Source organism: Panthera onca, chromosome E3 (assembly GCF_046562875.1).
Source record: "Panthera onca isolate mPanOnc1 chromosome E3, mPanOnc1 haplotype 2, whole genome shotgun sequence".
NCBI classification, from domain to species: domain Eukaryota; kingdom Metazoa; phylum Chordata; class Mammalia; order Carnivora; family Felidae; genus Panthera; species Panthera onca.
In genome coordinates, this window is record NC_138354.1 from 8,796,395 (window position 1) to 8,812,905 (window position 16,511).

Sequence of the window (16,511 nt, forward strand, 5' to 3'; positions counted from 1 at the left end):
GGTGGCTCGGCCAGGTGGGCACCCAACTCTTGATTTCGGCTCAGGTCATGATCCCGCGTTTCATGCGATCGAGCCCCAAGTCGGGCTCTGCACTGACCACACGGAGCCTGCTGGAGATTCTCTGTCTCTCCCTGCCTCTCTCCTGCCTGCACTCGTACTCTCTCTCTCAAAAAATGAAAATGTGTTTTTAATTTTTAAAGCAGGGAGAATTAATCTTTAGATACTTCTTTTGGTGTCCAAGAATTTTACAGTCTAGTGTTGAGACTACTGGCTCTTGACTTGGGTCCAAGAAGACATACTGATCTGAAGGTTGCCCCGGACGCTTTTCCAACTGCCCTGTAGATATGCTTTGTTTTAACAGCTCCCGATGTGGTTGTGATTCTTTGCTGTTGAAATCGGTGCCAGCCTTGCCCCGATGCCATCCCTTAGCGCTTGGGAGGCTAAGTACGAAAGTAAATACGGAGTTTCTAGCGTGGGTATAGTTTGTCTTCCGTCACTGACCGCATCCCTTCAAGTTCCTCATAAAAATTGTGTGCTAGCCCAGAGAGGACCCTGAAATGATCTGTGGGGAATGGATTGGACGAACTGCACATTCCAGGCCGAGCACAAATTATCTGCTTTGTGAAGTCAGAGCAGAGCATAACGCAGTACAGGTTAGTAGATCAGTGAAAGCTGTTTTGTCAGCTCATAAAAAGGTGAGAGAACCAAATTTTTATAATAAATAGTTTTGCTGGGCAAATAGTACGTGCGGTTATTATGGACTTTGGAGAAAATAGATGATTTTAGGCTAATGTCGGGTTCCAGACCCTGACGTGGTCGGTGAGCCCTCAGAATGGAAAGGACAAGAAACCTCTGGAATATCGTTGACACTCGTGCCGTGAAAGCACATGCCATTTCGCTCATTACTGTGCTTTTTCAGATAACATTTCTACTTGTGGTATGAACCCCCGGGCGTTTTCCTAATACTTACTGCTGAGGGCAGTGTGTCCGGTAGGATTAATTTTGTTGGGGGCTGGGGGCAGCCATCGGGAGGGGAGGAGACTTGTAGGCTCAGCAGCAGATGTGTCCTCAGACGAGACCGGCACACGCATCCGAGAGCCCGCCATCTTGGTCCTTGTCTACAAATGCCAGTGGCCACGCTTTCTGTCTTCAGAAGCCCTGACCACACATCAGTAGCCAACTAGTTGTGTCTTCTTTGACCTCTTAAGAGGTATGCCCCTTGCAAAAGCCAGTCAGGAGCCTACAGACTTGTAAAATAAGAATCCGAACCTTTCCTCACCCCCGGCATCCCTGGTTCCTTCCATTGTCTCCTCCTGTGGTTTCGGGTCCATTGTGTGAATGGGAAGCTGTAGCAGCCAGGCCCCACTGTCGTCAGGATACCCGGTATTGAGTAGCCACCACCCCCCTCCCTGCTCGTTACCAGCAGAACTCAGTGTTGTGATTATCATGTGAAAGCTTTGGAAATCTGAGAGTTGCTCACAGAATGAAAGGTAAGTGAGGTAGTTGTTATCAGGTTCAATATTTTGGTCCATTTAGCGGTTGCTTAGTAACCGAGGTGAAACTGACCAGAAGATGGGAAAAGTTGAAATTCATTTCCAGGGATTGCCGCAGCCTGCCAAGAAGGCACCTTCCTGTTTCAATGTGACTAATCTTTCTAGAAGTGACTTGAAATCTTTTGGAGATGATGCACTGTTTCCTGGATGTTAGGTATACTAACGAATATCCAAAACCATTCGCTTTCTGAGAAGAAATCCGGAGAGTCTGCGTTTGTGAGGAGGTTGTCAAGTTCCACCCACGTCCCCTAAACCAAGCAGGATCTGGATGCCACTTCCCAGCCCCCACGGGTGCCAGCCTTGCCCATCCCTGCCTGTAGGTAAAGCCAGGCCCCTGGGAACCCCTCTGTTCTCTAGCTCCAGTGTGTATCCGACCCTGAACCGGCCCCTTGGCCACTGGCAGCGGCCAGGTGAGAAGTGAGGAATGGCTGAAAACAGGCGACGGTGGCCCAGTGATCCCCCCGCCCCAGGCAGCCACACGTCTACCCCGTGTCTCCAGACCCCCAGGACTGGGGAACTGCACCCAGGGGGACCACCGCTGCCTCTTCATACGGCTTCCCTATGAGAATTAAAGTGGCAGCCCTGGCCGGAGACTTCTCCCGGTGGAAGGGAGTTACCAGTGAGGGCTCTGGGGGCCTGGAGTCATCCCCTCCCTACACACACGGCAAAAATGCGTTGAACCCCCGCCATGCACCTTTCTGCTCCAATTCACCTTGAGAGACACACGGCAAAGCCCGCCCTCTCTCCTCCCTCCACCTTCCCTGCCAGATAAAGAATAGCTGGTCCTCCAGGGGTAAACAGCCCCAGAGGAAAACACCCCCCTGGAAGACAGACCCCCAACCCAGCAGTGTATCCGCTGTGTGAAGCAAAAGCAAGGAGTGATCAAAAAACCTCATGAACTGGCAACGCCCAGTATGAAGAACAGAATAATCAAACTAAGGAGCAAATGAGAAATGTTCCAGGGTGGGCGCAGCCACACTTGGGTCAGACCAAAGAACCGACCGGAAGGCAGCAGGAAAGGCTAGAGAGACGGCAGGTGCAAAGCAAAGGTTGTGGGACGTGGAGAGACGGAAGGAGATGTGGGTACGTGAGGGACCCAGCAGGAGAATTTGGGGAAAACCCTCAGCGGCACGGGCTCAGGACCTGGGCTTCCTCCGCCCAGGCCATTCCCCAACCTGATCTGTCCAAGGGAGAAGTGAGGCGTGGTCGCCAGCATAGCTGGTCTGGGTACCCAGCGTTTCCGTTCTTCTCCCATACATGTGCAGCACCCGCAAAATATGCAGGAGCCGTGTCTACGTGTGCCCGTCCTATAGTCCCCGGCCAGGGCCAGATGCCGGCAGCTGTCGGGGAATGGTTGCAGAACGAGCGAGGGAATGAATGAGCCATGCCCACAGCCGGGGAAATCTGCCATTTATACCTGGATTTCCTAAATACATGATGAATAACCGTCTGATTTAAGTTCCAGCCTGTGTTTGAAAGTTGGGACTTGCCTGGGGCGCCTGGGTGGCTCAGTCGGTTAAACGTCCAACTTGGGCTCAGCTCGTGATTTGTGAGTTCAAGCTCCTCGTCGGGCGCTGTGCTGACAGCTCAGAGCCTGGAGCCTGCTTCCGATTCTGTGTCTCCCTCTCTCTCTCTGCCCCTCCCCCTGCTCATACTCTCTCTCACGCGCTCTCTCTCTCTCTCTCAAAAATAAACATTAAAAAAAGTGTTTTAAAAAAAGTTGGGATTTGCCTTGGGAAAAGTTCGCTATTTCATCTTGAACCCAGTGAACTTTGCACGTCATCGGCAGGTGGTCAGGATGGCACCTGTCAGTACTGTCAGGCAGTTATGTTGAAGACCCTCAACACTGACATTGGCTTCTTTACCCTCTGTAGTCAGCAGACTCTCTTTTCTATGGCCCTGCCATTTTTCCTTGAGGTCTCGGCGGTTTCCAGTTGAGACGATGCGCTGAGATGTTTCGTAATTTAAGCCACCCCGGCCCACCCCCTCGTACCCAGCACTTGGCTGCAGGGGCCCCGAGACACTGTCTTCTTCACAGAGCCACTCTAAAAATAGCTTTGTGTCTCTAAGCCATTTTATGAGTTGCTTCGGACTTTTTTTTTTTCTTTTTTTTTTTCAGACCGATCTGAAAGCAGGATACTATTTCAAACAGGTTTATAAAGAGCGTTGAACCCGATCACAAGGCATCGGTTACCCCATTCAGGCGGCTGGGCGCTGATACGGTTGCCTCAAATCAGTGTTCCTTCCACTGCAGTCTGGAAAAGCCTCCGGGCCAGAGGGAGCCCAGATGCAGCAAACAGCAAAAACCAGGGCCTGAGTACAGTTTGGCTAACTCCTCGTATTAGGGGTGGGCGGTTAGGGCCAGACGGGCAGGCTTCAGGGACAGAAGAACCCTCTCGGAGCTGGGCCCGTTACGGGTGCCCTGAGCTGCCCCAGGGAGCAGCCAGGCCTGAGGCCAAGCCCTGTGAAGCTCCAGGGATGAGAGTGAAGGAGACCCCGCTCCCAGTGCGTGGGGACCTCACCTCTAACCCGTAAACTCAAAGCCCTGCCACTCCCTGAGATGGAGCAGCTAGGAGGGGTTGGGAAGTGCTGGGGGTGGGGGCAGAAGCAGGTGAGGGTCCCAGGAGCGGAGGGCAAGCCAGGGAGACAGCACAGGCTCACTGCGGGCCCACGAGTGGCGTTTGCCGTCGGAACGCGGGGCCCTGGGCTGACGGGTGGGCCAGGGCAGGTGGTGGGCACAGCCTCATGGCAGGACCTGGTGTAGAGCACGGAGCAGGAGGCTGGGGCCGGTAGGCGACAGAGGGTTCTGGCCCACATGGAGCGTGGAGTCAGGGGTCCCCCGCCGGAGCGGGCCCTGAACCCCAACGAGGAGCCCCGTAACATGCTCCACCTGCCGCGGGCGTGCTAAGCCTTCCTCGATGGCCGCCAGGCTCAGCCTTGGCCTCCTGACAGGGGCCCCGGGGACCTGTCTTGCAGAAGTCGGGGCCGTGATGGCCCAGGTACCCTGCTCTCGCCTACGTCAGACTTTTGGAACCAGCCCCTTTTTAGCACTCAGCATCCCCTCTGTCTCATGATCTTGGAACCATATATTTGCCTTGGAATCGCTCAAGGGAATGCATTCAAAACAGAGAGAAAAGGACAAAAAAGGAAGAGACCCTAGCAACTCCCTGTGTGTGAGCCACCAGGTGACAACAGTGAACTCGGGTGGTTTATGGAGCAGACTGCAGACTCTCTCAACCTCCATTTCCATCCTCCTACGTCCCTCTCCTCTGCCTTCTTGTGGTGCTCCCCGTCCTGGCAAACTTCTACACATCCTTCAAAACCCAGTTCACACCTCACCTCCTTTGAAGCCTTCCCAGATTCCCTCCCCTAAGGGGAATTTCTGTCTCCCTCCAGTTTTCTGGAGACACTCTGTTCAGAGCTCTGTGCAGTCTCCTGGAAGGACACAGCCTAACCTATCTTTTCCTGGCTCTGTCTCCCTGACGAGATTGGGAGCCCCACCCCCACCCACGGACAGGGCGGCCTTCCCCACAACTCAAGCACACCTCCTCCCGACGGGCAGGACCACACAACCCCTCGCTTCCCCAGCGCCAGGGACTCTGGCCTGTGACGGCGGGTCATCGTGCCCAGCTGGGAGCCGTGGTCACCCTGAGCCCGCCCGTTGCCAACTAACAGCGGTCTCTCTCTCTCTCTCTCTCTCACCTTTCCAGGGCCGACGAAATTGAAATGATCATGACGGACCTTGAAAGAGCAAACCAGGTAGGATGCTTCACGGCCTCGGACTTAAAGTCACCACAGCATAGGCATTTCTGTCATCTTGCAAGACATTTCTCTCTGAGTTAGCAGGCCAGTTATTCTTGTATTTTTTTACATAACAACTGTCCATGTCGACGCTTCTTCTGATGCCCTGAGAAGTGCTTTCCTGGGCAAAGTGTTTGGTGTGGTCCCAGCGCCCCAGACTCCGTGCTGAGAATCCGCTTCAGGGTGGCCGCTGCTGGTCCTTTTTCTTAACCAATCCCTCAAACATCCGTCTCGGCTCCCGTGGCGGCCGTCATGCCCCAGACTTTGTCGCGGTGACTCGCACCGTAAAGAGGTCTCTACCTCTGCCTTTGGATGCACAGCCCCCTCCCGCCTGGTATTTAAGTCGTCACAGATGCTTTGGGGAAAGTACCCGCCACCGTGTCCGGAGCGGAACATCACACAGTACAGCGGGGGGGCCCTAAACCCTCAGCTGCCTGGAAAGACTTGGGCCACCCTGCAGAACCCCTGACTTCCCCCCGGGGACTCCACAGAGCAGTAAAACATTCCACATTCACAAATGATGCTGCTGCTTTGGAGAGAAGGGCTCTCCTGTTTATTTCCTTTATGAGCGAGGAGACGCGCCCAGAGCTGGGGTGGATCTCAGCCCCAGGAGGCCACAGGCTGCGGCCTCTCCCCACTCAGTGCACAGCGGGGTAGCCACCCCGAGAGCACAGGAGAGCTTAGCGGTTTGCTTAGCGGTTTGCCTCGGGTGGCCTGGGCAGGCGCAGCCCCCCATAGGATGAAAACCCTCCCCGAATCTGCGGTCCCCGCATTCCACCTCGCGAGAGTTCCGCAGGCCAGCGGCCTCCTGGAGGCTGGCACCGCTGGCCCGCAGCTTGGCACGTGCCCTGGAAAGCGTGTCCTTGTCCATCCTGTCCGGTAAAAACACCCCGGAGTCTGACTGGAATACGGAAGTCCGTTCATGCATGGGAGCGATCCGGGGGTTTGTGGATGCCCTTTATTCCGGAAGGAAACTGTGCGGGTTCGGCGTTGCGCACTCAGTCTCACTGCTGAGGATCCAGGGCCTGGGCCATAGAAGGCACGCAATAGAGAGGCACGGAATGAGTCACCTGAGCTAGAATCTTCGTGCGTTAGTTCTCCTGATCCTAGTAGTAACGGAGTCGCTGAACCCTCAGGGCAGCCCGCCAGGATCAGTGCTGTTACGACTCCCATCTTACAGACGAGGAAACTGAGGTCACGGCTGCTCAGGCACAGAGCCAGGGGTTGAGCCCGTGCTCCTCACCGCCACACCCAGAGCCAGGGACGCGGGACCGGCGTTCACTTGGCCTTTCCTGCAGACCGTCCCAGCTCCCAACGCACCCGCCCCCACAGCTCCTTGCTGTGAGGCACTGTTTCTGCTTCACCTCACGAAGGCGCCTGAGCATTTGTTTACCTTTATTTGCTGAACGAATTTGCTTTGGCCCCTTTGCTTTTACACAGCACGGCTCAACTTTGCAGCGACCTTAACTCGGGAGTAGTTGCTGGAGAGAGTTGACCTTCTCCGCGAGACAGCTGCCATTTGCACATCTCAGATTTGTTCCCGGGCCCATCTTGGGCGTGCCCGTCGTTTTGATGGCACTTTGGGGTAGGCTCCAGTTTGTTAAACAGAGAGCCTCGTCCTGGGGGTATCGAGCCTGGCTGTCTCGTACCGTCTCCGAGGCAGCCCCCAGGAACTGAAGATGTTTGGCGGGGTCGGTGTACTTGAAAGTACTGAGGGCCACCTGGAGGGATCTCAGTCCTGGGAGACATGAGGCAGGACTGTGGAGAAACGGGGCAACTCCGGAGTGACACTTGGTTCAGGTCCGGGAGTCTGGTATTTGCTGGCCATGTAGCCTCGGGCAAGTCTCTTAACTGCTTATATCTCTTTTAAAAAAGAAAAGGAAAAAAGCGAGATGAGCTCTGCAAACGGGCTAAGGGAGAGAGGAGTCAAAGTCACAGAGACAGAAAATGGAATCCTGGCTGCCAGGGGCCAGATGAGGGGGGATGGGGGCCTGTTTCATGGGTACAGAGTCTCGGCTCTGCGAGATGAAAAGCTTGTGGAGATTGGTCACACAACAACGTGAAAGTTCTTAACACTGCTGAAGCATACGCTTAAAAATTGGTTAAGACGGTGTATTTTATTTGTATTTTACCATCATTAAAATGTTTAATGTTTAAACCTTTTTTTATAACGTGAGAAAGAAGCGGAGGGAACGAGAACTGGTGGTTCTCTGCACGAGTGTTTTGAAGGTTAGAGGTTAAAACGCCCAAGTAAGAAGTAGGTCCATAGACAAACGTTAGCTTCCACAGTTGCCAAAGTAGCACTGATTTGACGGGAGAATTACAAAGTCCTGCGCTAGGGAAATGCCAGCATGGTGGGCACAGGAGAAGTATAGGGGAGTCCCGAGTGACAACTAAGGGTGAGCTGTAGCCTGATGATGTGGCTGCCAAGAGGCTGCATTAATAGAGATAGAGTTTCAAGAATGAAGGAGGTAGAGTCTCTGCATCGGTCTCCAGCAGTCCGGCCATGCCCAGGGAATTCCCATATATCCTGGAAACCACACTGTGAGGAAAAGTGTGCCTGGAACGCACTGCCACGGCCAGGCTTGGAGGCCAAGCTCGGAGGTTCCCTCGGAAGGAAACTACCCCAACGTAGAGAAGCCCTCTCTCAGTCCTGGCTCTCCAGAGGTGCCCGGAGCTGCCTGCCACCAGAGCTGTGAAGGCAGATGCGGGCCAGCCCTCACCGAGGGTGTGAGGTGTGGGAGCAGACACAGAGGAACAGAAGGAGGGATCGCGCTCGACGACTTGACGGGTTGACAAGGAGAAAAATTCCCCAGGTGGCCACGAGGAAGACGGTGTTACAGGTGGCACCGAAGGGCGCGGCGAGCTCTGCGGGTTCCAGGCCATTCCATAAGGCTGGACGAGGGAGTGCTGGGTGGGAGAGTGGGCCCCCAGGAGGGGGTCTAGATCCAGGTTCGGGGGAGGGGCTCTGTCAGAGAACGGCGGAGAATCACCGGGAGCGAGGCATCGGACTTACGTTCTAGAAGGATCACCCTGGCGAAACATCAGAGAACGGATGAGAGCAGAGAGAACGGAAGCCAGGAGAGCCGTAAGCAGCTGTCGTGATACATCCGGTCCGCGATGACTCGGGCCTGAGCTGAGGTGGTCCCAGCGGAGAGGAGGCGGCGGGGCCGGAGGAGGGGCCGCCGGAGCCACGCGCCCGTGCAGGCGCAGCCAGACATCTGGTTCGGCCGCCTTTCCCATCAAGGGAGATCCCCAGGAGGAGCAATTTCCTAGTTCATTGGCATATAACATTATTTTTGCACCAGGTTTATAGTCAAAATGTTCTACCGAGACCTGACGCTGTTTTATCGCTGAAGCGCTCGTGTTTCTATCGTGGAAAAGCCGAAGAGCTGTCGGCGGCCGGCGGCCCCAGGTCCCGCTTACACCTGTTTGTTAAACTCCAAGGCGCTTGCATTAGTGCTCCGCCTTAATAGGGGGCAGTGAGGGTCCAGAACTTTCGAGACCTCGTGGTGAACAAGAAGCCACAACTCTGTGCTTCGCGACCGTGTCAAACCGTCTGGGGCCTCCGCCGTTCTGTCACTTGGCCAGCTGCGCCTTCACCTGGGAGCCCTTCCAAGTGGCTCTGGTGCGAGCGGCCGGCCGCACAGAGTCCCGGGGGGACGGCGAGGACGTCCTTTCGGTGAGTGGCCCTCTTCCCGCTAACCCGCCTGGTCCTGCTGGAGGAGACTGCCCCGCCGCGAGGGCCGCCCCTCGAAGTCTAGTTGGGAAGCCCGGTTCATCTTCACCGAGGCGAAGAGTCAAGGGTGGAGAAGATTGCAGAGAGCCACAAGAAAGGCATGGCGCTTTCTTCCACCAGGGTTTCTGTGTTCCAGCGGGGAACACCTGGGCTGGAGTCCCAGACCCCCCTCCCCCCGCCGCCGTTTCCCAGCTGTGCGGCCTTGAACGAACCCCCAGGCTCCCAGTGTGTTTCCCCATCTATAGAATGAGGGTAGTAAGTCACACACCTGAGAGAACACTGCTGGAAAAACGCATTCGCTGAGGACATTTTAAAGACCTTTCTGGCTTTTTACTCAGTCCTACCGACTTTCTACCCGAGGATTCATGAATCGGGCGGCACCCTGTCTAGCAGGCAGAAAGGAGCTCTGAGAGGCTGTGCCAAATGGAAGGCTTTTCTAGGCAGAAAAGGGAAGGACAAGGAAAGAGTGGATTGCTTCAGGCAAGGTCACCTTCCTGCAGGGGCCGGGAGGGGCCTGTCCTGTGGGCAGATGACCTCACTAGCGCTGACCAGGAAATTCCCGATTGACGGGTTAAAGGTCACATTCCCAGGAGAGGCTGACACCGCAGCTAGGTTAAGATCTTGGTTTGCTTGGTTTGCTGACTTGGGGCTTGGCACAAGGGACTCCATTTGGGGCCTGTTGTCTCTTTTTTAACAGTTCCTCCCTTTTGTTTTTTTTTTTTTTTTTCTTTAATGTTTGCTTGTTTTGAAAGAGTGCGGGGGGAGGGGCAGAGAGAGAGAATCCCAAGCAGACTGCACTGTCAGCAGTGAGACGGATGCAGGGCTCAAACTCACGAACCGTGAGATCATGACCTGAGCGGAAATGGGGAGTCAGATGCTTAACCAGCTGAGCCATCCAGGTGCTCCAGCGAAATTCCCCCCTTTCGATCAGACCCTCATCCTGAGAGACGCGATCGAAATTTAAGGCGTCAGTGCCATTTTGAGCCACCACTCTGTCGTTCTCGCAGCTTTGATCTGTGCGACATTCCCAGGTCATGGTGTTTTTGCAGAATTCCTATGGTGGTCACAGGGTCACGACCTCAGGCTCACGGTTTCTCAGTGGGTCATTCTCTTTGTTCCTTTCCTGACATTCATTCCAGTCTTTGCGAGATCATTTGCTTGGCGGTTAGTGGTTTTGAACATGCGTTTAAAACTTTTGAGGGAAGACAGCGCACCAGGGAAGTTACTGTGATTATTAGAAGCAGGAGAATTCCCAGGGTCTGGAATGCACTTTGGAGCTGTGGTCCCCAAGACCCAAACTACTCAAAATCAAGGAAGTCAAAGAGAGATCCTGTTGAAAGAGTTGCTTGTCTAAGCCTGGCGGCTTGCTCCACTGTGGTTTTATGTAAATGAGTTTCTGCTTTCCCTGAAGTGTTCATCCAGGTGCATGAGTGATGTTGACCCCAGCACAGACCCCTCGTTCCGCCAGAACATGATCAAGGCCTATTGTCTTACCAGAACAACCTTGGCCAGAGAGCCTAAGGATCTTTGCTGAGCAGTTGTTGCTTAAGCAGCAGAGTGCCCGGTACTTTCATGAGTAAGGAGAGGTTCCTGGTCACAGCATCGTTTGAATTTCCTGCTAACCAGGGTAGTAGGCCCCAGCCGAAGGAAGCAGATCCTGACTCACAGAGACCTCCCAACGGGTCCTTCCCAACTCTAAATTCAGGGGCTGACCAATGAGGCGTCTCGGTCTGTAGACAGTTAGGGGCACGTTCGATAACCCTAAGAGGCTCTGGCCAGTTATGTGCCAGCCAGCCAGGCCTTCGCGGGCCCAGGGAGAATGGTAACCACCCCCAGACAGAGATCAGTCCTGTCGGGGCACAAAGCATTCCCACTGAGGTGACGCCGTTAATGGCCAGGTAGGAATTTTTCTTTATAACAAACCCAGCAGCCTGAAAGGCAAAGGTTTACCCCCGCCCCCAACCCAGAAATGGCCTAGGAGATAGGGATGATGGTGCTGCCTCCCCAGACGAATGCCAGATCCAGGAATGAAAAGGAAGAAGAAAGAGTTTCACATTCAGTTAAAGTCTGAGGTCTCCATCCAGCATCTTGGGCAGAAGCAGCCTACACAGATGTCCACTGCTTCTCTCCCCAGTCATTTGACGCAGAGGATCTCCAGTGATCCTACAAGACCAGCTGCCAGGGGGCGCCTTCTTCAGCTGTGAGATGCGTACGGAAGCTTCAGGTCCCTAGACCCTGGCTGCCATCCAGACAGGAGGACCTGGCCTGGTCGCTTCCAGGTCTCCCTCAGGGGCGGTCTTTGTTCCTAATGATTCCAAATCAGAAGGGTAGGAGAAAATTAGAAACATTAGTTTCAAGAGTCAGGGTCAGGTACTTGAGGAAACTATAAGTATTCAGGATCCAGTCCAGTTTTCGGGTCTATCACAAAACCTCAGAGACAATTAACAGGATTAGAATCTGATACCTACAAAGGTGCAAGCATCATTTTTCTCTCTGCGATTACCCCTATTCTTTTTGCACCACAGATAATCCCAGCAAAAGTAATTTTACATTCAGTTCGGCCTGATTAAGTGCAGCGAGAATAGTGACCGACCACGTAAGCTTCTCCATGGTTTCAAAGCTAGAACCATGTAAGCAAAGTACCAGGTTGACTTTTTTTTTTTTTTTTTAAGGGGCTTTATTTATTGGGCCCATACAGTCAGCCTCAGTTCCTTGAAGCTGTCTGGTCATATCTGAGTCTAGGCCTGTCTCTCTCAAATACGGCAAGTGAGTCAAAGCCTTGGTAATACAGCCAATATTTCCAGTTGTGTCCTGTTACAAGGATAACACGTTCTCATTGAACTTATGCAAATAACTAATTATATTGCCATGAAAAGAAAACTTTAAAGTTTCTGAGTTCCAGAGGGATCAGCTCAGGAGAAAAAGTAAATGTTTCATCTTTGTTTACAAAGGTATACTTTACCAAATTGCTGTGTGAGAAAAGTTTCCTTCTATCTGGAAAAACGAAACATCAGTGTTTCAAACAGGAAGTCATAAAAATTACAGTCATCCTCCTCAGCTGGTCCATTTCCTTGTTATTAATCCTCATTCTGCCTGAATTCGGTTTTTCTTTTTTTTCCTCATTAGTTCTGAAAATTCTTACCCAGTTCAGTTTTATGACCTTGAACTTATCTGAAATCTGGACTTGTCAAAAGTTCTTTGCATGAAGCCCCGTGAAGACGAAACACTTTTGTAGGAAAACGTTTGCAAAAGCATCTGAGTAAGACAGTAACTTTCTGTAAATGACAGAGACTTAAAAGTGTCCATTGTTAAAGATCAGCTGAGAGTTCACTTGATAAGGAATTGTAGTTATTTCCGTGATGTGTGACATTTTAAGATAATAACTGGAATCATGACATAATACCAGAACAAACAGATTTCTAGGAATGTCATGCAATTTCTGCAACTCTTACATACCTATACAAATAAAGAAGGTTTAGTGTTATATTTTGACAACACTTCCTTTGTGATTTAACATACCAAATAAGCCAAGGTAGTTTAACATCTCCCTTTTTGTAAGGTGAGAGAACAAATCTGTTGAGACGTCCAAGGGCCTCTCTGAAAAATCTCAAAGTTAGTTGAAAGTTAAAAAGAGTTCATTTAGGGGCCCCAGGGTGGTTCAGTCGGTTAAGCATCTGACTTTGGCTCAGGTCACGATCTTGTGGCTTGTGAGTTTGCGTCCTGCATCGGGCTCTGGGCTGACAGCCCAGAGCCTGGAGCCTGCTTTGGATTCTGTGTTTCCCTCTCTCTCTGCTCCAACCCCCTTGCACTCAGTTTCTCTCTCAAAAATAAATAAACATTAAAAAACATTTTTTTAAAGGGTTCATTTAGCATTTGATTCTTAGAAGTTTATTTAAAAAAATCAAAAGATTTTAAAACACTTGGTCAAGTAGGATCATAGGTCACGGTGACACAATATTTACTCATCTATTTAACCACAGTGACGACTGAAGACCTTGAAGGCAAATACAGGAAGTTAAATAGTTGTTTAAAAATAAAAATAAATAAATATGTACATGCATAAATACATAAATAAACACATAAATAAATAAGTAAAACCTTAGCTCTTTTAATAGAGAAGACTCAGCTTTCTTAAGGAATCAAAGACCTAATAATAAAGACCCAGGAAATTATTTTTGACAAGACACAAAATCTTTGTTTTCCGGGCAGATAACTTAAAAGGTAAGGAAGAGCCTTTTACAATATCTTATCAAGAGCAACCAGGCGCCTGGGTGGCTCAGTGGGTAAAGCGTCCAACTGCAACTCAGGTCATGATCTCACAGTTCGTGTTCAAGCCCCGCGTCGGGCTCTGGACTGACAGCTCAGAGCCTGGAGCCTGCTTTCGATTCTGTGTCTCCCTCTCTCTCTCTCTGCCCCTCCCCTGCTCATGCTGTCTCTCAAAAGTAAATAAAAACGTTAAAAATAATAAGAATTAAAAAAAGAGCAACCAATAGTTCAAGAAAACTTTGTCCTTTTTTAATTTTTTTAATATTTTTAAGTTTATCTTTTTTGAGAGAGAAGGAGAGAGACAATCCCAAGCAAGCTCCACGCTGTCAGCACAGAGCCCAACATGAGGCTCAGTCTCACAAATCATGAGATCATGACCTGAGCCGAAATCAAGAGTCAGACACTTAAGCGACTTAACCGCCACCCATGCATCCCAAACATTGTCCTTTTAAAAGAGAGAAAACCAAATTGTAATTTTGCACCGTATTGCTTTTGATGTTAAAAGCCATTTAACTTTATTAAATGTATTCTAATCGTAGCTGGCTTGACCAGACATGACCGTCTCTTTCCAAAGACTTATTTTCCACATATCTACAACTCTCTCTTTTACATTCAGATTTTGCCATACGTTTTCCCTCTTTCCCATTGTGAAATAAACAGCTTCACTTTAAGCCAAAATTTCTTTCTTTTCCCGCAACACAAAAGCCTTTCCTTTCCTCATACCTTCTTTGAGTAAAAACACACCTCTTACTTTCTTTACCTATGGAGATGTTTCCGTTATTATTTCCAGTAGCTTAATTACATATATTAGAATTTTTAACCCTTAGAAACTTTTCATTTCTAGTGGCAATGAAGAAGTAAGTTATTGGGAACTTTTACATCAGCATTCTGTGGCTCAGCAGATTTGTAAACGCAACGTATAATTTCTAGAAGCATACTTTCTCATAAATTTTTCAGTGTAGCACAAAACGTGTTTTACCGGTAGACCCAAATACCTTTGGTTCCTCCGTAAAAGGAAGCCAAGAGTGGATAAACCTGTGTTCCGTGATTAACCAGCCTCTTGCAACGAACCTCTCGGTGAAGCCACTTTGGAATTTGGAAGCATTTCGGAGGCTTCTGCTCACCAATTCAGTTGGTATCCTATTCTGTTTGTTTGATTTGGGGGCCCTGACTTTCAAGTGCACTTCTTAAATGATCTTATCTAACTAGATCGTTCCTCATAATGGCCCTTGTAATTCTAGGTTGTTTTTAATAAGATTCTGCCATTTTTGCAGGTATTTGAAGTTTCTGAGACTATAGTTCCTAGACTTAAAATAAGTGGGTGGGCCAGGAGGTAGTATGCTTATCCTCAGAATTGTTATTACGATTTTAGCTAAGCCTTTAGGTCTTTTGGAGCAAAACTAATATCTACAAGGGATAGGCCACTGGGTTGGGAGTTGTGTGATGTTTAACAGTGTTAGCTCGCCGCATTGAAGTTTTCTTGAGGTTGACGGGTTCCCTAGTGTCGCTGTCTGTAACCCATTTCTAACTCATCCTAATACAGGAGTCTTAGAGTTAGGTAGGTCTACAGAGGGACTCCAGTCACCAGCACAGGGCCACCTTGGGGCACATGGCAAGAAGTATCTCCTGTCTGGTGTATAGAGGACCTTTCTGACTTCCCTTCTGCAGAACCACTGAAGCAGGGTCACCTCTGGGGTTCTGGCTGTTCTCCAGAGTCGCGTGTGGGTATTGCCTAGAAGGATGACTTTGGTTGGTGTGCACTTTCCAAAGCAATGGAGTCCATCCCATAGGAAGGCTCACTTGTTGGCCTTGCCAGCCTCCCCCTCTCTTTTATCCCCTCCCTCCAGAGTACAGGGCCTTGTGGGGAGCAGGCCGAGAGGTCATCCCCCAGGAGAGCTTGCCTCCTCCTTGAAATTGTCCAAATGTGGGGTTATTTGCCCTTGAGCATGGTGGCCGGAAAAATGGCCCCAAAAGATGCCGCTTCCCAAACCCCACAACTTGTGAATATATTAGTGTACCTGGCAAAGGGGGGGTTAAGGCTGTTAACAGCGGACCTTGAGGTGGAGAGATGACCCAGGTGTGTGTGAGTGCACCCGGTATAATCACAGGGTCCCCAGAGGCAGAAGAGTCCACGTCAGGGTGATAGGCTGGTTTTGAAGATGGAGGAAGGGGCCACTGCCAAGGAGTCTGGGTGGCCTCCAGAAGCAAGGAGCGGTAGGAAAACAGATTCTCCCCCAGAGCCTCGGCAACCCAGTCCTGCCCACACCTTGATCTTAGCCCAGTGAGCCCCAGTGCAGACTCCGAACAAAGATAATAAATTTGTGTTGCTAAAATCAACTGAATTTGTAGTAATTCGTTCCAGCAGCCTTAGCAACGTAATTCAAGGAGGGCTGCCTGCTAACAGACCCCTGTTCCGGTCCAGGGCCCCCCTCTGGGACGCCGTGGGTCTACCTGGAGGCTCAGTCCATTGCCGGCTCGTGTGGCTGCTCGGTCACTGGAGAGACTTGCTCATCTCTGGTGGCCCCGAGCCTGGGTTTTCATGGCGACACATACAGAGGGGGACAAGACACAAAGACCGGGACCAAGATGGAAGAACACTGGATCCGACACCCAACACCACCACCACTGTTGAAAACCAGGGACCCCCAAAGGCTACACCTGAAATGGGTAAACTGGGAAACGGATTGGATTCCGACTTGTCTCAACCATGGTACCGGGAGGAGAAGACACGCCTCCCTAGAGAACGCCCAACCAGAGCCGCCTTTACGTGGGCCTGGAGCCTGCGTCCCACACCAGGTTGTGTCTGGCCTCGCCAGCCCTTCCCATGAGGCTTCACTGGCCCCACCAGCCGCAGCCACCCGGGGGCTCTGCCCTTGCCCGCTCTCTCTGTCCCACCCCGCCATGCCTCTCCTCCACATTTTATGAATCAAATTTTTCAGACTTGAAGACCTGGAAATAGCTGTCAGCATCGTATATTCACATTCTAATGTGTCCGACTTCAGGGGCGGAGCTTAGGGAAAAGCTTTCTTATACTGCCCCTCCTGGGGCCCTTCAGGAGCCCTTGAGGAGCTGGGGCGGGGGGACTCCCCTTAGGCCTTCCTTTAGGATGAGGAGATACCCCGGACACACGGTTCGGGCTGCCCTTCCCAAGA

The 16,511-nt window shown here is 51.3% G+C and overlaps 1 protein-coding gene across 10 annotated transcripts in view; it reads left to right on the forward strand.

Moving 5' to 3' along the window:
• CUX1 (cut like homeobox 1) overlaps positions 1-16,511 on the forward strand; it is a 366,198-nt gene that overhangs the window by 253,090 nt on the left and 96,597 nt on the right. For all 10 annotated transcript variants that reach the window (XM_060649257.3, XM_078440403.2, XM_078440402.2 and 7 more), the window contains one exon: positions 5,264-5,312. In XM_060649257.3, the coding sequence (XP_060505240.2) occupies positions 5,264-5,312 (49 nt within the window). The remainder of the gene's footprint in view (positions 1-5,263; positions 5,313-16,511) is intronic.